The sequence below is a fragment of the Castor canadensis genome, chromosome 5, assembly GCF_047511655.1.
Source record: "Castor canadensis chromosome 5, mCasCan1.hap1v2, whole genome shotgun sequence".
Taxonomy (NCBI): Eukaryota; Metazoa; Chordata; class Mammalia; order Rodentia; family Castoridae; genus Castor; species Castor canadensis.
The window spans coordinates 72,087,570-72,114,900 of record NC_133390.1 but is presented as its reverse complement, the minus strand read 5'-3'; the positions used below and the strand labels follow the sequence as shown (position 1 = coordinate 72,114,900).

Below are 27,331 nucleotides of genomic sequence, written 5' to 3'. Positions count from 1 at the left end.
CATGCAGACACAGCTAAGAGCTGTAAGGGACCCAGACAGGAAGAAGCCCTCTACTCTCAAGAAACAGTGGAATAGATGAGGTGAGACATGCACAGATTAAAAATGACAACATGATGCAAAGGTCACACATGCATACACACACACAAACACTCACACACAACTGTGTCTGAAACTTGGACAGGCTCATGCACTCACGCACAGCTGGGAGTCATACCAAAGACCAAGTCTCTCACTCTACCTCTCACATGTGTGAGTTTAGCTCCCTTCTGAATCACAGCTCAGACACCTGTTGGGTACTCATGGTTGTTTGGGTGTTGGGCCTATCTCTAGGTTTGTTTAGACTCACTTTCCCAGTTTTCCTTGCATCTGTTGCAATGTAAGATATACAGAGAGTCAGCAAGTGAGTGGGATGATGGGTGAACAGAGTCATGCTCCCAGAAGTCTCATTCATATGTCCTGAAAAGAACCATCCTGGAAGCCTAGCATATTCCCTGAGGAATATGCAAGCTCCCACCACATCTACCTCCTCATCTTCTGCCTATTTTTGCACAATACCAACAAAAGGCTCTCATTTTTAAGAGCATGGTGTAGAATAGCCAGTCATATAGTTTTATTAATTTTCTTTGTTTTGGGGCCAAAGGAAAGTCTGATGATGGCAGATCCCCAAGACTCCTGAGAGTGCCATGCAGCCCTCCTCTTGGGGAGGCTTTCCCCTGTCCTGCTTCCAGCTGCTCTGTGTCTCTCCGGACTACTGCCACAGTCCTAAGAACATCAGGAGGCTGAGAGGAATCTGGCAGACTATGCCAGAACTGTCTCAGGGGGTCATGGAGAGTTCATGGACATGGCCAAACTCTCTTTCGTGCCTGCAAGGCTGAGGCTGGCACCTCACTTGGTATCAATCACAGACAGCACACTGCTCCCTATATTCTGGATGATGTATTATCTGGATGGCTCCAGATGGTGGGAACAGGCAACCAATTAATTTGCTTCTCCTGTTCTGCCAGCCCCCCTCAAGAGTTTCAGAGCTGGGTGACACATTAGCAGTAGCCTCTCTCTGGGGCCAAGGTGTTCCTCTGATGACTCACTCCATCATGCCCTAGTCAGGTGGATGCACTGCAAGGGAGTTAGGGAAGTCCAAGAGGGGGAGCAACCCAAAAGCCCCTCAGCTCCTGGGACTGACTACTCTACAATCCCCTATCCCCAGAAAGTGATATATTAAGGATACTCCCCCATTCTGCCTGTCTAGTATAGGTGCCTCCAACAATGGCTGTGAAGACACGATCCCAGGATCTCACTTTCCCATGTCTATTTTGCTAGATTATACCTGGTCTATTTTGGATTATACCTGGTCAATAGCACAGAAGAATGGAAGAACAACTCATTATTTCATGTGTATAATCCTGAATTACACAGTGGCTACAGAAAGCCTAATGACAACTGTTTGTGCTCCAAATGCCCTGCACTGCCTCCCACAGTGAACTTGGACCCTAATCTCACCCAACTCTTACCTAGCTCTCCGCACTGGACACCCCAGTATATCAGTCCTCTGGTCAAAGATCACAGGGTCCTCAAGGAGAGAGAAACAGAAAGTGCACGGGAAAAAGAATGGGCTCTTTCCTCTGAAAGGGCATTTATAGCAAGCCTGGCCTTTCATGGTCAGAAACATAACCATTTCCTTATTATCTGGAGTAAAGGAAAAGTGATGACTGGTGTAATAATGTAAGAAGACAGACAAAGACAGAAGTAGCCTCAAATCACAGAACATATAGTAAACAATAGCCCACATTTTAACTCTGGCTTCACAGATCCAGCTTTGCCAACAAATCTTTTAAAAGCCCCAGGACATCACCCCACCTCCATTCTGGCAGGCCATCCCACTCCTGATGGACAAGTAAGCTCACTTGATGTGGGATTTGACTCTGACAGTGCTCAGATGACCTTGCAGACTCCAAGTTGTCTAGCAATCTCACTGCCTGCATAGGTTCAAGCTCACCAACAGAAAAAATGTTATTATCTGACTGCAAGGAATTGCTATTCCAGAGGCTAAGCCTCGCTTCCAATACCACTCAGGGAGAAGGCCATCTCAAGGCTGCTCAGGTAAGAAGCATGTCTAGAATCCCAGCACTCAGGTGGCTAAGGCAGGAGGATCACCAGTTTGAGGCCAGCCTGGGCTACTTAGCAAGTTCCAGGCCAGCCTGAGCCACCTAGTGACATTCTGTCTCAAAAAAATCTGAAAACTGCTTATAATCCCAACTATACAGGAAGTGGAACTGGAGGATCATGGTTTGAGGCCAGCAAGGGCAAAAAGTTAGTGAGCCCCATGGTATGTAAGACTACCACTGATGTGGTAGTGGATGTCAATAATCCCAGCCAGGACTACCTCATAGCTGGAGTGCAAGCAAGAGAATCAAGGTCTGAGGGCAGCCCTGGGCAAAAATGCATGACCCTATTTGAAAAATAAGTAAAAAAGGAATTGGGGGCATAGCTTAAGTTGGGGCTTGCTAGGCAAGTGCAAGGCCCTAAATTCAAATCCTACTATTGAAAAAAAAAAATCCCAAGACAACAAAAAAGATGCATGCAATTAACGAGTCCATTTTTTGTTCTGGTTTTTTTTTTTTTTTTTTTTCAGTGTGTGGGGGAGTAGCTAGGGCTGAATTGCCATCTTTCTTCTATCAATCTGGGCTTTGCCAGGCCTGATCACCAGGTATAGCACTCGAGCTCAGTGTAACAGAAGTCAGGAGTCAGAGAGCAGAGCCTGTTACCTGCTGCACATCCTGCTGGAAGACACAGAGCTGCAGCCGCTGGTGGAGCCGCACCTTGCGGTGCTGCCAGATGCTCTCCAGCCGCCGCTGGTGGTGCAGCACCTCATGCACCACGTCCAGCACCTGATGCACCGCCTTGGAGTAGTTGGCTGTGGCTGTGAGGGACTCAGAGTTCCCAGGACTTAGGGGGCGCTGCAGCACATCCAGCAATGCTTTGCCATCCTGGCTGACCTGCAGGAAGGAAAGGAGTTCAGGTCAAGGAAAGAGAGAAACTCAGGTTCAGAGAGAAACAAGGAGAGCCTGCCCAGGGCTTCACGATTAGGTTTGAGAATCTCAGTCCTCTGAGGCATATTACAAGTACAAGTGTGCCAGCCAGTCAAAGATGCCAGGGTGCCCAGCTGCAGCCCAGGGGAGACACAGAACTCAAGGTATGGGGGTTAGAGGTTGCTGGAGGTCTACGACACAGAGACAGCTGTTATCCTGCTTATGCCACCACAGCAATGCTCTCAGGCTGGGAGTGGTAAGGAGAAGTGATAGAGTAGAATGCAGCTGAAGTGAGAAAGCAAACCACCACCACCCACACCAGTCCCACTATTCCATCTACCATGATTTACTGCCAAGGGAATCAGCTTATAAATAATGCAGAGGTAATGCCCTCCAGAGACGTGAACAAGACAAATACCCTATGGCCAAACCCAGGACAGTTCTCTTCAGGGAATCTTGAATAAATGCAGACTCTGGGCATTATGTCTGGGGCAGGGTAATTAGAGACAGAGGGCCAAGTCCTGGAAATTCAGGTCAACATGAACTCCAGCCCTCTGCCTCAGTCTCCATAACTGTGAAAAGCAGGGACCACTCAGACCTCTGAAGCGGGCTTGGAGGAGCCTCTAAGACCATAATGCTGGGGCATGAGAAGAAGTTTGGAGAAATATTGTATCTCTATGTACAATTATACCCACACTTCATAAGTGTGGACAGTGTAAGTATAATATTGATCATGTTTATACTCTCTACTTTTGTATTTTACAAGGAGCAGATTTACAGGTTCTTGACCTAAGGGCACAGCACAGGTTTATCACAAGAGAAAGCCTTGGACCATTTAGATTGGAGCTGCTCAGGTGAATTCAGCTCACAAGCCCCCTCTTCTGTGCCTCCTACAATGACACAATCTGTTAGCATGTATAGTACTACTGTCAGGCAGTGGCCAAACACATCACATGCATTATGTTTACAACCCTTGACACTACCCCAGGAGGCAGATGCCACCACCTTTACTTCACACAAGAACCTGAGGCTCAGAGTGGTAAAGTCATTTTTCTGAGGTCACACAGCTAGCTAACAGCAAAGCCAAGATTGGAACTTAGTTTCACAGTGCAAAACTCTTACGCTTACCCAGAAGCCAGTGGCTCCTAGGCTTAACATGCAAAGAACTCATCTGGGACACCCAGTATTAAAATGTAGCTTCTAGACTCCACTCGACATTCTGCTTCAGTCTGGAGTAGGGTCTGAAAATCTGTATGTTCATCTGGAACCTCAGGTGAGTTTGATGCAAGTGGTCTGGGAACTACCTTTGACAAGCACTCCTCTCATTGTCCTTGCCCTTTAGGAAAGACTCAGGCCAGAAGTGTGTCACCCTCCTCCTCACCTGGCCTCCTAATCCTCCCATTTCTTTCCATCCATCAGCTTCTTCCCAGGAATCCAGGCCAGTTAGCCAACCTACTTGTATATGGTCACCAAGATGCACAATTACAGCCTTTTCCTTTTACTCTGAAATGTCAAGAAAATTTCCACCTTCATCCTGCAGCATCCCCTGCTTTTGATTTTTCAGTGGATAGGCTTTTTCATTTGTCTTTCACATCCATGGAAGCTCTCACTCCTGCACACCTATCTCAACCCCATGTGTTTTCCTCTGGATCTTCTACTGAGGAAGTTTATATTTTTTGATAAGCTACTTCATAAAGGATGGCAGGCTGGTGTGCCAACCAGAAAGCAAATAGAGAGGAACCAGCCTCGCTCTTCATGGTCCTACCCTAATGGGAAGAAAGTCCTGTTTTCACACACAGAGTGAAGAAGGGGTGGGTGTGTGTATGAGGGAGAGAGGTAATGGGGGGAGACAGAGGAGAGAAAGAGAGAGAATGAGAATAAACATGTGCACACTGAGTGGTACCTGCTAATGGCTCTAACACAATGCTCCTGGCTGGAGACTTGTAGTTTACAGATCATGGTTCCTAAAGATTCCCCTAGAAAGAGGCAAATTGCCTGTCTTCTTAGTCCACCCAGGCTATTCCACAGTATACAGGGCAGTGCTCCTGCTACCCATCCAGCCACATGCCCAGGACTGCTGGTTACCCTTTGGTTGCCCCTCTTGGTTCTCACCTCTGTGTAGGCCTGGGTCACCTGTTCATACAAGGACTGGTGGTGGTGGATCGCCAGCTCCAGGTCTTGCATCTCTGAGGGCAAGCCACCTTCACTGCACATCTTGCACCAGGCATCCACTCCTGACAGGAACTGAAAAGAGATGCCGGTGGGTGAGTAAGGGAACACTGGGGTGGGGAATGGGTGAGTTATGTAGAGAGGGTCACTTTGGGGAAAAGCATGAGGATTTTGTGCAGTCTTTGGAGACCTCTGCAGTAGGAAGAGCTAACCCCTGTTCAAAGCTCAGTCCAGCAGCTGTTTGGGTAGTATATTTTCCACAAAGGCCACAATTATGAAACTGTGGGTCATGGTGAATGGTCTAGCTGTTCAACAGTTTATGACCACACAGGAACTGCCAAGTACAGGTATGGACATAGCTCACTACAGCCATGGACACATGAGAGCTCCTCACTCTGCACACACTCACAGGCATACAGAAAGGCTGCATGCCACCTGTGCTTCACAGACTGTACACTGAGATGTGAAGAGGAGCAAATAACACCTCTATAGCACCACCAGGAGCCCCTGGGACCTTACAGAGACCATTCCCACAGATGACAGAGATTAAGGCTCTACATGACTCTCACTTGGGCCAGGCTGCTGAGGGCAGGGGCAGGGAAGGACAGCTTAGGAGGATAGACTCTGCTGTGCCTACAGTGGCAAAGGCTCGTGGGTTATGATATATAGACACAGATCTTAACAGACATCAAATTATTTAAAAATTAAAATTAACAACTGTGTAAAACTATGGGTCTTCACTCACAAAGGGTAAGCTATCTGAAATCACTCAGATTTACTGGGTGTAAAAAATACACTTTTAAAATGCAAATAATTCTTCACCCAACAGTCTGGAATGCCTGTGATTCCTCTCGCCTGGGTGCACAGCTCCATTTAAATTAATTGCCTAAATACCTTTTTATCTCATTGCTTTGAACAGCCCATACGAGGACAATAAAGAGCTGCCTAAATAAACGCATAGAAAAAAAATTGTCTTGAATCAGTTCTTTTTTCTCCCTAGCTAAAGAGAAGGAAGCATGGTTTATGAGTTTCCCAGAAGGACTGTTAATACCTGAGGAACCCACATTAAAAAAATAGATAACAAATACAATTGCTTCTGATCCTGGCTAATCCAAGCCAGGAAACGTCAAATCAATTTAGCTACTCCAGTTTCTTTCAGTTCTGGCCCTGCATTTTCTTCTGCAACTACTTGACCACTCGTCTTGGTGTCAGCTTTGAGCCTCTGGCTTGTTGGTTGTTACAGTTGGTTTTTCCATTCTATATGCCTTTTGACACATTAGGCCATCTCTCAGCTACTCTGGAAGAGTGCCAAGTGCCATCCAATATCAATTGCACATACTTGCTGACATCTCAGAAGCGTCTTTGTTGAGTTATTGCTCCACCAGTAACTAATAGAGGAACCTGAGAGCAACTTGACATTCTTGTATCATCCACAGAGGGAGCAGTTTTTCCAGGCCCCTGGGATTTCTCTACCCCATAGCAGATCCCACACAAGGGTCAGCTTGAGGAGAGACAGCCAGAGACAAAAAGGGAAGCAGGGAATCTCCTTGCCAATCTGGAAAAACCTTGAATAAAGTGTGCACGTAATAGAGCTGAAGAGAGAACTGGAGATTGGACATCAAAGCCCTCATGATTTTAAGAATGAACCAGTCACTACTTTAAAAGAGGGGAAAGGTACTGTAAGAGTCCTCTCAAAGCACAGGGCTGTGTTTGATGATATTTACTTCAGTGTATGAGAAGATTGTAGATGGAAAACTCAGGTGGAGAAAATAAAAAAAAAAATACCAGGGCAGTATATGGAGCAAATACCCACTGTTGTAATGCCTACCACTGAGCAAGCACAAGAGGTATCTTACATGTTCCACCTGTCACATCATATCTTATTATAGCCCTATAAGATTTATAATTAGGGCCACATTAGAGAGGAGGAAACAAACTCAGGATAGTGGGGTGATCTGCCTAAGAATTAGTGAATGGGGGACAGAGATTAGAACTCACATGTCTGGCCTCAACATTTAGGTTCCTTCAATTATCCCAATGTGCCTTCCTTATTAGACTGAGTAGCAGAGGGAGAAATCATGTGTCTGATGTTCCTTTCCCAAATATAATGCCAAGAAAGAAACTTTGAGGTTAAGACCTTGGGTTTTAATGAGGTTAAGACCTGGGTTGAAACCCCAGCTGCCAACAGAGATTATGTGGTGTGTTGGGAAATGTTTAACCACCAGCATGTACATGTATGTGTACATATTAATCTACAAGTATGTATATGTTGTTGAACTTCTGTATCCATGGTCAATCTATGGTTGCAAATGACAAACTCAAGTTCTGACACAATGCTGGGTGATATTTTCACTTACATGAAAGAGTAAGACAAAAGTGAAAACACTCAAAGACTTGTGGCAGTGTATCACTAGTTCATCTCTTTTGCTGAATCCAATGATGGTTTTGAATACTGGAAGAGTATTTCCTTGATTATGTATGCTACCCCCAAGGTAACAGCCATAGACAGGACATATTTTTAAGCCCGTATTTTAAAAAACATTTTCTCCCTAATTTTCTTAAGATTGTAGGCAATAAAACCATAAATCAAACCCTCTTTTGCAGCATTTGATGATTTGATGGTGTAAAACTCTTACCATGGTCATTTTATTTTATTTATTTATTTTTATTGTTTTATTATTCATATGTGCATACAATGCTTGGGTTATTTCTCCCCCCTGCCCCCATCCCCTCCCTTACCACCCACTCCACCCTCTCCCTCTCCCCCTCACCCCTTCAATACCTGGCAGAAACTATTTTGCCCTTATCTCTAATTTTGTTGAAGAGAGAGTATAAGCAATAATAGGAAGGAACAGGGTTTTTGCTGGTTGAGATAAGGATAGCTATACAGGGCATTGACTCACATTGATTTCCTGTGCGTGTGTGTTACCTTCTAGGTTAATTCTTTTTGATCTAACCTTTTCTCTAGTTCCTGGTCCCCTTCTCCTATTGGCCTCAGTTGCTTCTAAGGTATCTGCTTTAGTTTCTCTGTGTTAAGAGCAACAAATACTAACTAATTTTTTAGGTGTCTTACCTATCCTCACCCCTCCCTTGTGTGCTCTCGCTTTTATCATGTGCTCAAAGTCCAAACCTTTTGTGTTTGCCCTTGATCTAATGTCCACATATACCATGGTCATTTTAAGCTACCAGTGTGAATTACTGAATGCGGAGTGGAAAGAGATGCCCAGTAGCATACAACTGTACAGTATTTCCACCCCACAGGGGAAAAAAAACTGGTAAAGTATCACCTCAAAAACATAGATTATGAAAAAATGTAGTAAAATTATCAGGAAATTATGAGTTTTGAGTATTACCTTTGTTTTTAAGATAACACATATAGTCATAAGCTTTAATTTTAAGTAATGGCTATGTTTAACAACTAGCTCACAAAATTCCTGAATATTTGACAGCTGGCTCTCCATGAGCTGGTTTGAGTCAGGCTCTAACACGACACAGGCTGTTAGGCAGGTCACTTAGCGTTAGTACTCCTCTCTGTAAAATGGGTTAGGAGGGCCATTGGCCAAAGCCTGACCACTTGGTAAGTAAATGGCAACAGTATGGTTTCTACCCATTGTGTTACTACCACATTATAATTAGTTGCAACAAATGCTTCAGCACTCCACGATCACTCTGCTTTCATCCCTTTGGTCTCTGCTCAGAGAATGTACACAAAGCAATCACATACACACACACACACACACACACACAAAGCAGAATATAAATAGTCTGAGTCCCCATTTGTTTGTATGAAAAGCAAGGTCACAGAGTTACCGATGTCTCTTTACATATACAGGGACTATGACAGGGCAGAACACAAGTTACTGCTGTAGCTATTCAGCAGGGTCTTGGGTATTTCAAAAAGACAGTAGGAGCTCTCTGTGTAGAGAGTGTATATGCTCCCATCCTGCCATCCCCTGTCACTGCACTATTCCCACCACCAGCACCTGCAGCAGGTTCCTGGGCCTCACCTGCTCGGCCTTCTGGTGGAACACAGCAGACATGGCCAGGATAGTGCTGCGTTCATCCAAGGCAGCAGCAAAGCTCTTCCACTCCTGGTCCAGTTGCGTGGAGATCTGCTTGATTTGCTGGGAAGCGTAATGGCCAGCCTCTGAGAGGCGGGAAGCCACAGACATGATGCGGTTGATGTTGACATAGGCATTCTGAGAAGCAAAGAAGAGTGAATACTTAGTAGGGCAGACTGAAAAGGCATCCATTGGGCACTTTTGGGGTTAGGTTCGTATTTGGGAAAAAAACAAAAAGTTTGAGAGAAACTAGTACAGGTCATACTGTTGTATCTGTTCCAGGCCCAGGGGAAGTCTTACTATATGATAAAAATCTTGGCAGATAGCAGGGACAATAGCTAAGACCTTTCACTCTGGGGAACCAGCTCCGTTTGTGCCAACTATTAATGTATATTAATGCAGTCACTTTACATGGACTACCTTATGTGATCCTGACAACAAATATGTGAAGTCACGGGAGGGGGATAATAGCATAGTCCTCCCAAGAGCACTCTTAGGAAGCAATGGATCAGACCAGGGTATAACCCAAAGGAAGCAAAGACATCTTTGCTGCTCAAGAGAGTGCTATACTGGGGGCATTACTGTCCCCTACAACATGGCAGTGGTGCGCACCGAAGAAAGTAAAGGAGACTTGGTAAATTTACATCTTCCTGTCATGGACCAAAGACATCCCTTCCATCTTCCCATCTTACCACCCCTTGGCAAATGAGGCAAGGCATTTGCCATCAGCCACGGCTTACATAAAGAGAACATTTGGAGACACAGTATCTCTCCATGCTAAATATGAGATTTGTAGAACTCGTTTTTATTTTTGCTTGACTTGGGAACATTTCCCTACTTGATCTCAAAAGGAATCTATGGATACCCTAATAAGTATTTGTGGAGACTCTCTTGACCTGCTGCCTCCTCTCATCTTGTATTTTGTTCATATTCATTGCTATCCTTCCTCCCAATTAAATAATTCATGAACACGTGTATTGTTTCCTACTAGGCCAGCAAAAAACCCTCCAGGAAGGAATGAGACAAAAGAAAACCCCCGCAAACATAAGACAGTAGTGATTCTGGTTATTTTTAACTGCTACCTCCTATTAATTGTCTGAGGTGTCAAAACAACCAAGTAATATTGTGGCATCCATAGGGAGTTCTTCTGAATCACTCAGTGTCTGCATGAAGAAGGACCAGGAAGACAGGTTATTCACATACCCTCCTTCTGTGTTACAAATCTTCTCAAATTATAATAAATATTCTTCAGCAACAGCATTTTCTCTAGGCTCTATTAGCTCAGGTGTAGTCCATTAATACTGGGTGGGTTTAATGAAGGTTCTTTATTTTCCTTTCCTATTTCCCTCATGGTTCCAATTCATTTCAGCAGTCCTCCAACTTCCAAGCACTCCATCCCAAACCTGGGCCAGGTTGATAAGGTCTCTTAATTTAAAAGGTCTCTCTGGAAGTTTAAAAGGTTAAGTGAGGTATTTAAACGTAAATCCATCCTGATGTCTAATGACCTCCATGCACTACCTCTGTTTTTAGTCTAGTGTGTGCCCTTCCTGACATAGTACATTTCCTTAATAGAGCTAGAATATCACTGCCAGTTATTATGTGAAACAACTATCCTTCAAGACTTAGGAATCATTATCAGCCCTGTTTTCTGAGTTAGGACACAAATTCTATTGAAAATTAAACTCTATTTATAGAACTGACGGGAAAAAAAAAAAACAACAGTGCACGTAGAAGAGGGAAAGAGGGAAGAAAACATTTACTGAATTTAGTAGTTTTGCCTTCTAAGGCAAAAAACATTGAAATCCCCCAAAGTTTCCTACTCCTATCATTGTCTTAGTTTGCGTTCTTTCCAAAGCAGACCTTGAGACCTTGAGGATTTGGGACAGTTTGTTTGGGCATGTTCCCAGGAAGCACAGAGAGGGGAAAGGAGAAGTCACAGAAGAAAGGGGGAGAAAAGGAAAATGGATGTATTACTTAGTGAGTTAGTGCTATGACCAGCTGAGTCTGGTCCCTCTGGAGACCTTTTGAGGAACTCTATAAAACATACTTCTAAGTTATCCCTCTGAGGGGTGAAGAATCTGGGCTATTTATGCATTAAGTCCCATTGCTCATTGTTTGGTGGTCCCTTCTGGGATAAGTTTCCCTGGCATTTCCAGCCTGACCCAAACACACGCCAAGCATACTCCCTGGGTCAGAAAGCCACCATGACAGAGAAATGTAGGGAGCTGTCAGTTTGCATGGCAATCATCAGCAGATGACCCTAAGGGCAGGCTGGGAGAATGTGGGTGCACACAGACAGTGTCTTTTACAGCTGTCCTCTTAAACTGGATTCAAATCCTGAAATTCCTCCTCCCTATTTATCCAGATCTATATATAGTATTGGGTGTTCCTATCCTGGAGAAAGATCTTGTGTACAGCTTTGGTCAGATGTGATGCAAGAAAAGCAGTAAGAGTAGGATAGTACCCTGTCCCCAGATGCAGCTTATGGATGTCAGCCCTTTGTCATCACTAGCTGTGTAAACACTCTCCTCCCCTCCAGAAAACACGGGGAGGTAAACTTTCCAGTTATTAGAGATGTCCTACTGTGGCTGCCTCCAGAGAGTGTTAACAGCTTGTCACTCATTCAAATATTTATGGAGAGTGGGCCAGGCTCTGTGTTGGGGACTGTGGGAGATCAAAGAAGGAGGAGACAGGATTCCTGCCCACTCACTCTCTGCCATCAGGGGTTCACAGCTGAGACTTAAGACAAATCCTCAAATAACTGTAATTTAAGGCAAAATGAAGCCAGTCACTGTGAGGATTCAGAGGGAAAGGATCTGAGCCACTAGAGGGATACTGGAAAGGGGCTTCCAGTGCTTGAGGGGGGTGTGGAGGCTGGCGGCTTTCCCAGGTCCCCTTCAGTCCTTAAGCCTGTGATCATAGATGAATGCTAAAAGCAAACAAACAAAAAGACCAGAGCTTAGCTTCACCTTCTAGTGACTAGCACAGTAAATTTTTTGTATTCCCTTATCAGTGGGCAGGGAAATGTCTTTCTGTAAAACTAGCAAATAATTATACTTTCCAAAAGAAGTTGAGGCCATATTCCTCACAACAGAGGGACAACAGACTGTTGACTCATGCATTTGCTTACTGTTTTTCTCTATAGCTCTTTTTCAGAACAGAAGAACACTCAGGCAAGTTATAGTGTACAAGTTCGTCATCTTCTTATTCATTTTCTTTATCCTAGAACCTAAGAGAAATGGGCAGATAAATTCTAAACTCCAGTTGTCCCTGAGTACAAGGACAGCCACAAAATTAAATGAGAAGGGAAGAATAGCAGGGAAGGTCTCCAATGACTTAAAAGGAAATAACAAGGTTAAAAAGCTAGATTAAACAAAACAAAAACACTAGATTAAGAGTATAAATAAATAGACTGGGGTGGGGGGCACTGGAGGCAGGGCTCAAGTGGTAGAGTGCCTGTTTAGCAAGTACAAAGCTGAGCTCAATCCCCGGGAACTAAAACAATAACAACAACAAAAACAACCCAAAGAGTATGAATAAAGAGGGATGCTTCATCAGTTACTAGGTATAAATGACATTTCTTGGCCTTTGGTTAGTCCATCCTGGTTCTTCTATGTGACTGTTGATGCCTCTGTTAAGAACTATTTGGGGTTTATGTTTATCCTTGGGACATGGCCAGCAGGAACAAATATTTTGGCTCTTTTGGGCCTTTCCATTTCCTACCAGCTGCCCTCTCTACCCTCTCCCCTCTACCTGACTCTCCCATTCTTCCCTGCCAGCCTCAAATGCCTTTCCAACTACAAAGCTGTCCATCAATCAGGGCATCAAAGTCACTGGGTCGGGGTCAAGAGACAGAAGTTCTCATCCCAGCTCTGCCATTCACTTAAGATGTTATCTGATTCCTCTGTGCCTAAGTTTCTTCACATGTAAAATGAGGGAGTTGAATGAGTGATTGCAGACCTTCCATTTCTGAATAATCAGTGCCCAGGAGGCAAGGATAGCAGTGCTGCCTACCCTAGATGTACGAATAACCCAGTCTGCAGTACCTCATCTGGGTTTTGCTTGCTGCCCTGCAGTGTGAACTCCCAGGCCAGAGCTAGACCTCTGAGTTCTTTAGGCTTCACATGACCAAGGGACAGCACCCTTCTCTCTTTCTTACTCTCCTGTTTAGGCCCTTCCCCTGAGCTGAGCTGCTCTGATTAACCAGCTTCCCTGGCCAGAAGGTAATAACTTGACTAACAATCTGGTTTGATGAGTATCTTCTTAAATCCTTACTTCAAAACTGCTTATTAAATTCTCCATACATGTGCTATTATTATTATTATTATAATCACCATTCAAAGTATGGCATAGCCTGAGAACTATTGATCTACTCTATAGAATGTAATGCATCTGCAGCACAGTCTGTTGGTCACTCACCCATCCTACCTCCCCACAAAGCCTCTTCTCTCATTATTTTGGTCATAAACAAGAAAAATAACTAAATTCCAGAAAAATCTTGCTAACTTGAAAACTCTCTATACTGGTACCCTACCCTCACTTTTGCTAACTATAAAATTCTCCATTTTCTTGTTTCATTGCCAAAGTCACTAATTGGAGATCATAGGATAGAAGGCTCCTTTCCTGAGGGCTTGTCTGCTGGGATCAACTGAAACTGATGGAGCAGTCACTCTCCTGAAAGAACTGTTAGGCAGACTCTTAATGACAGTTTTCAGTCTTGCCTAAAGGGCTCCCACTTTGAACCTGGTTCCTGGCTTATTCCAGCTGGCTACAAAAACATGCAAAATTGCTTAGAAGATAATGATAACTTTCCATCAGAAGTCATAAGCAAATTTTCTCTGTAAATGAGATTTCTTCTGTGGTATACACTGTTTTTTCTAGAAACAATCATTTGCAGCAAGTTATGATTTTGGTAACCTTAAGCTCTGTGTCAGGGGATGATTGTAAGAGATTGTTGCCAAAAGTGTGTATGATTTCACTCCCATTCACTTCACAGATAAAAGCAAGAGTGAATTTTATATTACTGTGCTCTTAAGTCTCCACTCTGAATCATAAACTGAGTTACATGAGATAACATAAAGCATCTAGCCAGTCACCTGGCCTCTAACCACTTATGCAATGGACATTGTATCTTTTCCCTCATCCAGTTCTAATAGACTGGAATTAACTCCACAGTTGTACAAACCAAATCAAAGTAAGTATGAAAAGTACAACAAAAAGAAAAGTCTATAAGTTATGCCAACAAGAGGCAAAATAAGTAGTCCAATATCCCATTGCATTTCACAGACAGCATGTCACAATGCCCCCACTATTCCTAAAACAGGCCCTTTCCATAAGACCTGCCACAAGTGTCCCAGCCCTACAGTTGTCCGAGATGCCCTATCTGCCCATCAGGACCCTGCCATACTTACCACACACCTGCTGCTGGCAGATACCTGTCCTCTAGGAGCTAAGGGGCTAGAGCCCTGAATTATCTATAAGGTTTTTCTTTGACCCAGAGAGATCAGAGAGTTCAATCTGCCAGCAACTTATTTTTTGAACCATGTTCTTTCAAAGCAATGTCCTTACATATCTTAAGTTGGAAAAACAGGGTCTATCTCTTAGAATAGACTTCTTGAGTAGCTCTACTTGCCTTGGCATCTGTTTGCCACATCCACAGCTCTCACAGTAGAAATGTTTTGTCATCATACAAGGGTACAGATTTTTCTATTTTTCTTGGATTGAACTGCAAAAGGGTATCAAAGTCTCCTTCCCATGGAGCCCTTTATTTTGTGCTTTAGAGCCAATGTGACTTGTCACCTCCAGAGAGGCAGAGGGAAGTCATCAAAAAGCTGTTTCATGAGTACCAAGCAAGGGGTTCTCCATTCCATTACAATTTAATGGGACTATAGCTTTTTAATCATTACTATGAAAATGAAAGAAATGATCTGTCAGATCATCACAGGAGGTGAGGCATAGCTATCACTTTTTAGGGAACGGGTCACTTTCTGTAAAGTGGCTCTGTCCTATTGACAAGCCCTGCAGATCTTGACTCTCTAAATTCAAAAGCCAAGGGAGAAAGGCCAGGCAAAAAACCAGCCAAAGGTACTCAGCAACAGCATTCAAATGAAAATCAAGTGTTAAATCAAAATGAAAGATACAAAATATATAAATAGTATTTGCCTCTACTGAATAAAACAGAAGAAGCACACCTAAATGTGATTGGTTATTGAATGCTTATTTTGAACCATTACCCATAATGGCAGGAACTTTTCTTTTTTTTTTTTTTTTTTCATTTTTCTTTTATTATTCATATGTGCATACAAGGCTTGGTTTATTTCTCCCCCCTGCCCCCACCCCCTCCCTTACCACCCACTCCACCCCCTCCCGCTCCCCCCCTCAATACCCAGCAGAAACTATTTTGCCCTTATCTCTAATTTTGTTGTAGAGAGAGTATAAGCAATAATAGGAAGGAACAAGGGGTTTTGCTGGTTGAGATAAGGATAGCTATACAGGGCATTGACTCACATTGATTTCCTGTGCGTGGGTGTTACCTTCTAGGTTAATTCTTTTTGATCTAACCTTTTCTCTAGTTCCTGGTCCCCTTCTCCTATTGGCCTCAGTTGCTTTAAGGTATCTGCTTTAGTTTCTCTGCATTAAGGGCAACAAATGCTAGCTAGTTTTTTAGGTGTCTTACCTATCCTCACCCCTCCCTTGTGTGCTCTCGCTTTTATCATGTGCTCATAGTCCAATCCCCTTGTTGTGTTTGCCCTTGATCTAATGTCCACATATGAGGGAGAACATACGATTTTTGGTCTTTTGAGCCAGGCTAACCTCACTCAGAATGATGTTCTCCAATTCCATCCATTTACCAGCGAATGATAACATTTCGTTCTTCTTCATGGCTGCATAAAATTCCATTGTGTATAGATACCACATTTTCTTAATCCATTCGTCAGTGCTGGGGCATCTTGGCTGTTTCCATAACTTGGCTATTGTGAATAGTGCTGCAATAAACATGGATGTGCAGGTGCCTCTGGAGTAACAGTCTTTTGGGTATATCCCCAAGAGTGGTATTGCTGGATCAAATGGTAGATCGATGTCCAGCTTTTTAAGTAGCCTCCAAATTTTTTTCCAGAGTGGTTGTACTAGTCTACATTCCCACCAACAGTGTAAGAGGGTTCCTTTTTCCCCGCATCCTCGCCAACACCTGTTGGTGGTGGTGTTGCTGATGATGGCTATTCTAACAGGGGTGAGGTGGAATCTTAGTGTGGTTTTAATTTGCATTTCCTTTATTGCTAGAGATGGTGAGCATTTTTTCATGTGTTTTCTGGCCATTTGAATTTCTTCTTTTGAGAAAGTTCTGTTTAGTTCACCTGCCCATTTCTTTATTGGTTCATTAGTTTTGGGAGAATTTAGTTTTTTAAGTTCCCTGTATATTCTGGTTATCAGTCCTTTGTCTGATGTATAGTTGGCAAATATTTTCTCCCACTCTGTGGGTGTTCTCTTCAGTTTAGAGACCATTTCTTTTGATGAACAGAAGCTTTTTAGTTTTATGAGGTCCCATTTATCTATGCTATCTCTTAGTTGCTGTGCTGCTGGGGTTTCATTGAGAAAGTTCTTACCTATACCTACTAACTCCAGAGTATTTCCTACTCTTTCTTGTATCAACTTAAGAGTTTGGGGTCTGATATTAAGATCCTTGATCCATTTTGAGTTAATCTTGGTATAGGGTGATATACATGGATCTAGTTTCAGTTTTTTGCAGACTGCTAACCAGTTTTCCCAGCAGTTTTTGTTGAAGAGGCTGCTATTTCTCCATCGTATATTTTTAGCTCCTTTGTCAAAGATAAGTTGCTTATAGTTGTGTGGCTTCATATCTGGATCCTCTATTCTGTTCCACTGGTCTTCATGTCTGTTTTTGTGCCAGTACCATGCTGTTTTTATTATTATTGCTTTGTAATATAGTTTGAAGTCAGGTATTGTGATACCTCCTGCATTGTTCTTTTGACTGAGTATTGCCTTGGCAGGAACTTTTCTGTATGGGTAATGGAGCTGGAAGAATTTATGTCCAACCTTCCACTTTTACTCAACTTCTTCCTTTTGTGAGTGTGTGTGTGTGTGTGTGTGTGTGTGTGCGTGTGTGTGTATGTATGTATCATGCTGGACACTGAACCCAGGGCTTTGTATGTGGTAGGTAAGTGTTCTACCACTAAGCTCCAACCCCAGCCCTCATTCTTCATATCATGGCACAAAAGTTGTTTCTAGTTTCTTTCTTCCTCATTATAAATAATGCTAGGGGCTGTTAGCTATTTTTAATTTTAACAGATTTGATATTTTAAATTTTTAAAATTATTTCAATGTATTTTTAATTGATTTGGTCAGTGTGCATTCAGTTAACATTATAATTACATTTATCCATCTCTTTTGACTTTGATAAAACTTTTATTTCTTTTAAAGTGGAGTATAGTGAAATAGGAAAGTTTTAATGAATACTGCTTTTATAAGGAAAGGAATGCAAAATCATTTTATTAGAAATTTTTCAGAAGTCAAGCTCATGCAGCAGGATAAAAGGAACCCAGACATTTCTTGAAAATACCTAGTAGGTACTTAAAAATAATTATTTAATCAATTAAGTGACATGTTCAAAATCACAAAGATAAGATAAATGGGACATAACCCAGGCCTCTTGGTTCCCACTCTGTTCAACCCCTCTGCTTAGTGTTACTTTTTTCTTGTGCCTGGCAGCTTATTAAGTTTTTATTTTGTCACATTCAAAAAGAGTTATGAGGAGGAATATGTGGAGATTTTCCAATACAGCTTTCAGAGGCTTTGTGAGTAACATTCAATATCAGTAAGAAAATAGAGATTATGTCAAAGCAATGGAGGGAGCTCAGCCTCACCTCCTTTCTCCAGCTTACTGATACCACATGTATCACATCTTTGTAGTCTCAAGCCCACTTTGGGTCCTGGAGCTATTAAAGCATCAGCTTATGATTAATTAGTTTAACATTACCATGTAAACCTGCTGATTCCACCTTGAAACATATGGACACCAGGATGGTAACATCTGGAATAAGAACTATCCATGCTTGAAACTATACAACTGCCACAAGATGTGATGAGCTCAAATTGAAACCTCCAACTTCTGCTTCCATGAAACCACAGGGTGCCCCCTGGGGGGACCAAACAGTACAGCTGATGGATGATTCTTTGGTCAGGTCTGGTTGAACAGTAGGTCAGAACATGTGGAAGCCATCTGTCACTGTTGGCCAGAGAGAAGAAAGGAGCAGGAACAGCCTAGTGCTCAGCAAAGATAACACTGGCCCATGAGTTCTCCTGTCCCTCTGGCCCGACTTGCTGTAGTGATGTTTCCTCCAGCAATTGCTTCACAAACCATTAAGCAGCAATAAACACAAATGTGTGGCCATATGTCCAAGGGCCACAGAAACCTCAGCAGCAGGTTGAAGAAAAAGAAAAACCATCCCCTCCTCCTTCTCAGCTTTGACTGAAGCCTACTTGGAAGAGTGTCTGTATGAGGGAAAGGTGGGTACAGGTGACATCAGATTCAGGGCCACTTGCAGAGAAAGTGATTGGGACAACACAGCTCTTCCAGGTTGGGATGTGGTCATTTTAGAAGCTATGAGATTTAAGGAAAATGTCTTCATAAGTATTTTATCCCCTAGTCCTATCTTGTATAGGGCCTGGCCAGAGCACAGTCTATGGTAGCAGCAACACAGAATGCCAGGCCCTTTCTTTACCTCCTATAGCAAATCTTCATTTTAACAAGGTTATCCCAGGTGATAGATATGTGCATGAATGTTTGAGATGCTCCACAATTGGAAACTCTGAGGAGCTGACCCAAACACGAACTATTTCTTCTAGCACTCCTGACCCTGACAGTAATAACTGTTGGACAATTGCCAGGCATAACACCATGACAAATGCTGTACCTACAATGCAGGGCCACATTTCATCCTTCCAGCATACCTAGCAAAGGTACTATCCTTATTCCCAGTTTCCAAATGAGGTGGTGAAGCTCTGCAGGATTTAAATACTTTGCCTAAGGTCACATGACAAGGAAGGAACTACAGAGATGCAGTTGGTACCTAATACCCATGCTTGCACCTGCCACATTGTTTTACTTTTCCTTAAATGTTAAAGCAGTGGGGCTGGCCAAGAATGTACATCAAGGAAGAAGGGAGATGATGAGAAATTTTTCCCAAAGATACTAAAAATTACAACCCAAAGAAACAGGGTCTCTGGAGAGAGAATCCAATTTAAAAAAACTGCCATCTTTAAAGCTTCCACACTGGGCCCATGACTTGCCCTATAATTCCTAGAACAGTCCAGCTCTGGAATGGGCAGAGGGTGGGCAGGTGGACTTCTACCCTCTTCCTTCTTGAACAATAATCTCTACCTGCAAACCCAAGGCCACTCACTCTGGAGAATGGGCCTTTGTCTCCACAGAACCATAAGAGAGCTCAGCATTAAGGCAACTCTTTACCCCTTTCATTGACATCTTGCCTTATCGCTGGAGTTTAAAATTTGTTATCTTATCTATTTCTTTATCCATCCATTCATTTATTGAACACTACAAGGCATGATATAAGAAGAACAAGATACCTAATTCTGATTCTCATGGAGCATGTTAGTAGGAAGTCAAGCAATGAATTGATCAAGATTTACTATATTTCTTTCAGAGCTTTATAAAATACTGCTGGGAAAAGTATAGAGCGGGATGAGTTTGGAGAATTCTATACAAGACAAAGAAGCCAGGATAGCCTTCTCTGAGGGAAAGATCTTGACCTGGCCCTGAGTGAAGTTAGATAGGGAACCATGTGACTATCTGGAGGAAGAAGATCTGGGTAGATGGAGCAACAAAGCAAAGACCACAAGACAGGAATGACCTTGGTGGGTCAAGAAACAGCAGGAAGTCCAGAGTCACTGGTGCAGATAAGTAAGGTGCAGAGACTGAGATACAAGAGGTAACTGGGGCCCAGATTAGGTAGAGCCATGGGAAGGAACTTTAGCTTTTACTTCTAGAAGGATTGGGAGATGTTTAAAGCATTGTGAACAGAAGAGTGACAAGATATGATGTGCCTTACCTTTTGGTAGGGTCTCTTGGGTTGGTCTGTTAAGAAACGACTATAGGGGAGCAAAGAGAGAAGCAGGGAGATGGACGGTGGAAGTCAGAGCTAGTGCACCAGTCTGGGTAGAGGCTTATGGCAGTTTAGCCCAGGGTGGTGACTGTGGAGGCAGTGACAAGATTCTAGATATATTTTAAGGGGAGAAAAGAACTTGCCAAAGAAAATCTTTTAGCTCTTACTTATTTCCAAGCCTCTGGCTGTGTCATGAACTCTGATCTAAGCTTTTTGTACTGCTCTCCTCCCATCTGCTTCCCCTGGTCCTGACCTCTCATGCCCCTGAATTTCCTGATTTGCAAACATTTCACTTGTATGTCCTTGATCAGTTTCTGCCCCTCACTGCAGCTCCTGGCCAGCTACTACCTGTGTCCAGAATGGTATATGCAATGTGGCTGCTGCTATTATTGTCTATACTTCGTTTGTGTGTCCTGCTTCACAGTTTAAAGCCTTTCATAAACATTATCTTATCTGATGCACTAGGTTTCACAGACCATTTCATGCCTTTCATTTGGCTCCAGGAGACCTCAAAGAAGGGGCATGTGTCAGCTTTGGCTGCATTTCAGACAAATTAACTCCTTGGCAGTGAGCAGGCAGCCCCATAGATCAGTATGTTGGTGAACTTAGCTACAGGCTCAAGGGGCAAATAACATGGGGCAAGAAACATGCTGACAGAGGCTCTGGAGAGCAATGATTGAAGTCAGAAAAAAAGACTCCAGGGCTTGTGGGCAGAGAACCAAGAATAAGGTAGAAAGGGAGAGAAATCTAAGGCCAGAAGCTGGAGTAGGGAGAGTGGTAAATGATCAACAGAGAAGGCTCAGCCAGGCCAGTGCCAACCACAAGGCAGAAGTGTGAGCTAATGGTCAAGCCCCATGGTTCAGCTTAGAGAAGTATTTTGGAAGGAACCCAGGTCAGGCGAGCCAGTACTGTGTAATTAGAGGGATGCAGAGAAACATCTGCCTAAGACCAAGGGCATCCCTGTGTGTTTCCTATCAGAACAGGAGTCAATACATAGACAGGACTGATTAAAAACTGGTGGGAAAAGGCAAATGGGGCAGTAGAAGGGTTGGTGGAAAGCAAAGATTTGGGGTAAAGACAGGCAGTGCTCTCTTCCTGGATACTCTTGACACTGGAGAGAAGTCCTCACCCTCCAATTAACTCTACAGGCTAATTTTCAGTATCTGTAGGGACTGATCCAGGACTAACACCAGCTGGCTTATGTCTTCACCTTAGACCGGTAATTCTCAAACTGATTCCTAATCTTGTTCAGATTTTCTGGGTCCAACAATGCACAGTGAAATCAAAATCTATGGTTACTAAACCCACATGCAGAAGTTTTTTATTAGCATACATTAATAGCGCTAGGGATTGCATCGTAATAGATGTGTATAGCATACTTTGAAGAATTTCATCCTCTAAAAGCAACCAGATGATTCTAGTGGCAGCTAAGCAGAGACCTACTGCAGGTGCCAGCCTCACTAGAGACGAGTTCCCAGCACACTGTCTCCTCTGTGGGTCTAGTTTAATGTTTGCCATGATGCCAAAAGCAAAGATCATAAGTGGGCCCTGAGCAGATCAGAAAATAAAATCTATTCCTCTTACTGAGTTGGAAGAAAAGGGAAATTCCATCCACAAGGCTGCTTGTGGAGATATAAACACTGCATCCTGTTGAACTTGACTGGTAAGAATAGGGCTGGCTGGTGCTACTTGCCATGCTTTGCAATCACTGATTTCCCTGGAAGGCCTGCCTTAGGAACCCCAGGGTAATCCACAGATAAATAGATCATATTTATTCTTGTCAAGGAGGAGCATGGAGTAGTGGCTCTAGTTCCATCTTTAGGGTTAGAATATCAGAAACAAAGAGGTTTGGGCTCATGTGGAACTTGGAAAGTCATGCAGACCACTAGTTCCTGGATACCCGTGTGTATCACCTGGGGAACTCTTAAGCATCCTGCTCCTAGGTCCATCCCAGACAAAAACCAATGCTCACATTCACTTTCCTTCTGGTAGCTGTTCAGCGTTGCTGGAGTCATGCCCAGTGGGTTCCTCAAAAGTAAAATCTCTCCCTTACCAGTTCTGCATCCTTGCTATCCAAACTCTCTCCAAGGCTGCTGACGACATGGGGCACTTTTAATATCCTTGCTCATTCAGCAAGTATTTATTAAGCACCTACTAAATGCCAGGCACTATTATAGATATATCCCAGGGATATAGCTGTGGATGAAACAGACAAGGTTCTGCCTTTAGGAGCTTATACTTTAGTGGGAAAATTCTCTTTGCCTTAAGTATGTGAACTTGAGGATGACTAAATTGCAAGCTCCTTTCAAATAGCTCTGTGTCTTAAGTCTTGTGTTCTCAGAATCTAGCAAAGTGCATAGAGAATACAAACAATGACAGTTTGTTTAATATAATACAAATGAATGGATTCTGAGTGGTGTACACAGATCTTTCTATCTCATTTCTGCTAATACCACCAGTGTTGGTGGCCACACTTTGCCATTTATACTTCCTTTAACCAGTAAGGAGGTTGTATCTTCAAGCTAATGGGAACACAAAAAACATTCTCCACCCATCTTTAAAAAAAAATAAACAGTTTTTCATATCCTATATAATTTACCCATTTAGAGTATACAATTCAGTATACTCTAAATATACTGAATTATCAACATGGCAGTCAATTTTAAAATATTTTCATCATCTCAAAAAGAAACTAAACCTTTACAAAAAAAAAGAAATTGTACCTTTTAGCTGTCCTCTCCCTATCCTTTATCCATCATAACCCTAAGAAACAACTACTCGACTTTCTACCTCTATAGGTTTGCCTGCTCTGAACTTTTCATGTAAGTAGAATCATACACGACTCTTTTTTTTTTTTCATTTTTCTTTTATTATTCATATGTGCATACAAGGCTTGGTTCATTTCTTCCCCCTGCCCCCACCTCCTCCCTTACCACCCACTCCACCCCCTCCCGCTCCCCCCCTCAATACCCCGCAGAAACTATTTTGCCCTTATCTCTAATTTTGTTGTAGAGAGAGTATAAGCAATAATAGGAAGGAACAAGGGGTTTTGCTGGTTGAGATAAGGATAGCTATACAGGGCATTGACTCACATTGATTTCCTGTGCGTGTGTGTTACCTTCTAGGTTAATTCTTTTTGATCTAACCTTTTCTCTAGTTCCTGGTCCCCTTTTCCTATTGGCCTCAGTTGCTTTAAGGTATCTGCTTTAGTTTCTCTGCATTAAGGGCAACAAATGCTAGCTAGTTTTTTAGGTGTCTTACCTATCCTCACCCCTCCCTTGTGTGCTCTCGCTTTTATCATGTGCTCATAGTCCAATCCCCTTGTTGTGTTTGCCCTTGATCTAATGTCCACATATGAGGGAGAACATACGATTTTTGGTCTTTTGGGCTAGCTATAGCAAGGTAGCAGGATATAAAATCAACATAGAAAAATCATTAGCATTTCTATACACTAACAATGAGCAAACGGAAAAAGAATGTATGAAAACAATTCCATTTACAATAGCCTCAAAAAAAATCAAATACCTAGGTGTAAACCTAACAAAAGATGTGAAAGACCTCTACAAGGAAAACTATACACTTCTGAAGAAAGAGATTGAGGAAGACTATAGAAAGTGGAGAGATCTCCCATGCTCATGGATTGGTAGAATCAACATAGTAAAAATGTCGATACTCCCCAAAGTAATCTACATGTTTAATGCAATTCCCATCAAAATTCCAATGACATTCATTAAAGAGATTGAAAAATCTACTGTGAAATTTATATGGAAACACAAGAGGCCATGAATAGCCAAGGCAATACTCAGTCAAAAGTACACGACTCTTTGATGGCTGGCTTCTGTCACTTAGCAAAATGTTTTCAAGGTTCATTCATGTTTATAGCATGTATTACACTTCATTTCTTTTTCTTTCTTTTCTTTTTTTTCTTTCTCACACTTCTGGGTGTTGAACCCAAGGCCTTTCACATGCTAGGCAAGTGTTCTAATACCAAGCTATATCCCCAGTACTAGCACTTCATTTCTTTTAATGGCCAGATAAGTAATATTCCATTATATGGCTACAGTACATTTTGTTTATCCAAGAATTGGTTGATGCACATTTTGATTTTTCCATCTTTTGGCTATTACAAATAATGATACTATTAACACTTGTATACAAATTGTGGACATTTTGTATGAACATCTTTTGCTTTTTTTTTTGAGTAGATATCTAGGAGTTGAATCACTAGATCATAGGGAAACTCTAAGTTTAACTGTTTGAGAAACTGATGGACTATATTCCAAAGTGACCATAGCATTGCACACTCCTGCCAAACATATATGAGAGTTGTGACCTTTTCACTACCTCATTAACAATTGCTATCAAGATTTTTGGTTATAGTCGCCTAAATGGGTATAAATTAGTTTCTCATTGTGGTTTTATTTACATTTTCCTAATGACTAATTTCCCTAACATCATTTCATGTGCTTACTGGCCATCTGTATATTTTCTTTAAGGAAATGTCTACATAGATCCTTTCTCTATTTTAAAATTGTCATTTTATTACTGAGTTCAAAGAGTTCTTTATATAATATAGATATAAGTCTCTGTGAGATCAGTGATTAGCAAATATTTTCTCCCATTCTGTAGCAAATCCTGTCATTCTTGATTGTATCTTTTTTTAAATGTGTATGTGCGTGTGTGCTACTGGGGTTTGAACTCAGGGCCTCGTGTGAGGCTTGCTAGGCAGGTGCTCTACCACTTGAGCCACTCCACCAGTTTGACTGTATCCTTAGATGCACAAAGTGGTTTTTTTTTGTACAATTTTGATGAAGTGCAACTTATCTATTTTTAATTTAGTACACTGTAAGGGTCTAATTTCATTCTTTTACATGTAAATATCCAGCCGTCCCAGGACCATTTGTTGAAATAGTCTTGGCATTCTTGTCAAAACTCAGCTGACCACAGACACATGGGTTTATTTATGGGCTCTCAATTCTATCGCTTTGATCTATGTGTCTACCATTATGCCAGTACCACACTACCATCATTACTTTTGCTTTGTGATAAGCTTTGAAATTGGGTAGAAGAGTTTTGCTCTTCTTTTCTGAGATTATTTTGGCTAATCTGGCTCCTCTGCAATTCCATAGGAATTTTTGAATTAGCTTGTCAACTTCTACAAAGAATTCTGCTGGGATTCTGAGAGCGATACGCTACATTTGTAGATCAATTTGAGGAGTATTGCCATCTTAACAATACTAAGTCTTCTATGAAAGTGAATTTTTTAAAATTTACTTATAACTTTAATTTCTTTAAACAATGTTTTGTAGTTTTTAGAGTACAAGTTTTATTAAGTTATTCCCAAGTATTTTATTCTTTTGATGTTATTATAAGTGGAGTGGCTTTTGTAATTTCATTTTCAGACTGTTTGTTGTAAGTATATAGAAATACAATTTATTTTTATATATTGATTTTGTATCTTGCAACATTGCTGAATTCATTTACTAGTTCTAATAGTTTCTTTCACTGGGTACCTTAGGATTTACCATATATAAAATCCTATCAGCAGATAATGATTTTACTTCTTTCTTTCCAAACTGGATGTCTTTTATTTCTTTTTCCTGAATAACTATACTAAACAACCCCCCGCAATATTGAATATAAGTGGCAAGAGTATCCTTGTCTTGTTCCTGACCTTAAGGGGGAGGAAACATCCAGTCAGTGCCATTAATCATGATGTTGGATGTGAGATTTTGGTAGATGCTCTTTATCTGGTTGAGGAAGTTTATTCCTAGTTTATTGATTTCTTTTCTTTCTTTTTTTTTTTTTTTTGCGAGAACCAGGGTTTGAACTCAGGGCTTTATTCTTGCAAAGCAGGCTCTCATACAGCAGGTGTTTTACTGCTTGAGCCACACCTCCAGTCCATTTTGCTCTGCTTATTTTGGAGACAAAGTCTTTCAAACTATTTGCCTGGGTTGGCCTCAAACCACAATCCTCTTGATCTCAGCCTCCCAAGTACCTAGGATTATAGGCATGAGCCACTGACATTTGGCTGTCTTGAATATTTTTATTATGAGAGGATACTGGATTTTGTGAAATGCTTTTTCTGGGACTACTGAGATGAGCAAGTATCTTTTGCTTTTTATTCTGCTGATGTTATAGTCCTGGGTGATTCCTCTTAAGTCCTTGTGTGTAATCTTTTCTGTGTTATTGGATTTGTTTTGATAGTATTTTGTTGAATGTTTACAAAACATTCAACAGTTTTCTTTTCTTCCATTATGGCTTTGGTTGGTTTGGGCATCAGGGTATTACTGCCTTCATAAAAGAAGCTGGGAAATGTTCCTTCTCTTTTTATTTTTTTTTCCAAATCTTGTGAAGAATTTGTAGTAATTTTTCTTTAAATACTTGGCAAACTTCAGTTATAAAACAATCTGGGCCAGGACTTTTCTTTGATTAGTAATTTATTACTTGTTATAGGTCTATTCAAATTATCTATTCCTATTTTGTTTTGTTTTGTTTTGTTTTTGGTAGTTCTGGGGCTTGAACTTAGTGCCTCATGCTTGCTGGGCTCTACCACTTGAGCCATACCTCTAGCCTCAATTATCTATTTCTTCCTGAATTAGTTTCAGTAGTTTGTATCTAAGAACTTATCCTTTATATCTAAGTAATCTAATTTATTGGTTTATATTTTTGTCATATCCCTTTGTAATTATTTTTATTTTTATAAGGGTAGTAATATCCCCCCTATTCATTTCTAAATCCAGTAATATTTTTCCAGGTCATTCTAACTAAATATATAAAAATTTTGTTGATCATTTCAAATAACCAGCTTTTGGTTTCATTCAATTTCTCTGTTGTTCCTCTGTTCTCTAGCTCATTAATTTACACTCACCTTTATTATTTCCTTGTATTTAGAGTTAATAATTTTTCTCTAAGCACTGCTTTAGCTATATGT

At 41.8% G+C, this 27,331-nt stretch overlaps 1 protein-coding gene across 24 annotated transcripts in view; it reads right to left on the bottom strand.

Moving 5' to 3' along the window:
* The window catches only part of Kalrn (kalirin RhoGEF kinase), a 660,017-nt gene that overhangs the window by 362,572 nt on the left and 270,114 nt on the right, over positions 1–27,331 (bottom strand). For all 24 annotated transcript variants that reach the window (XM_074073308.1, XM_074073309.1, XM_074073319.1 and 21 more), the window contains 3 exons: positions 9,203–9,394; positions 5,139–5,270; positions 2,763–2,993 (listed from right to left, as the gene is read on the bottom strand). In XM_074073308.1, the coding sequence (XP_073929409.1) occupies positions 2,763–2,993; positions 5,139–5,270; positions 9,203–9,394 (555 nt within the window). The remainder of the gene's footprint in view (positions 1–2,762; positions 2,994–5,138; positions 5,271–9,202; positions 9,395–27,331) is intronic.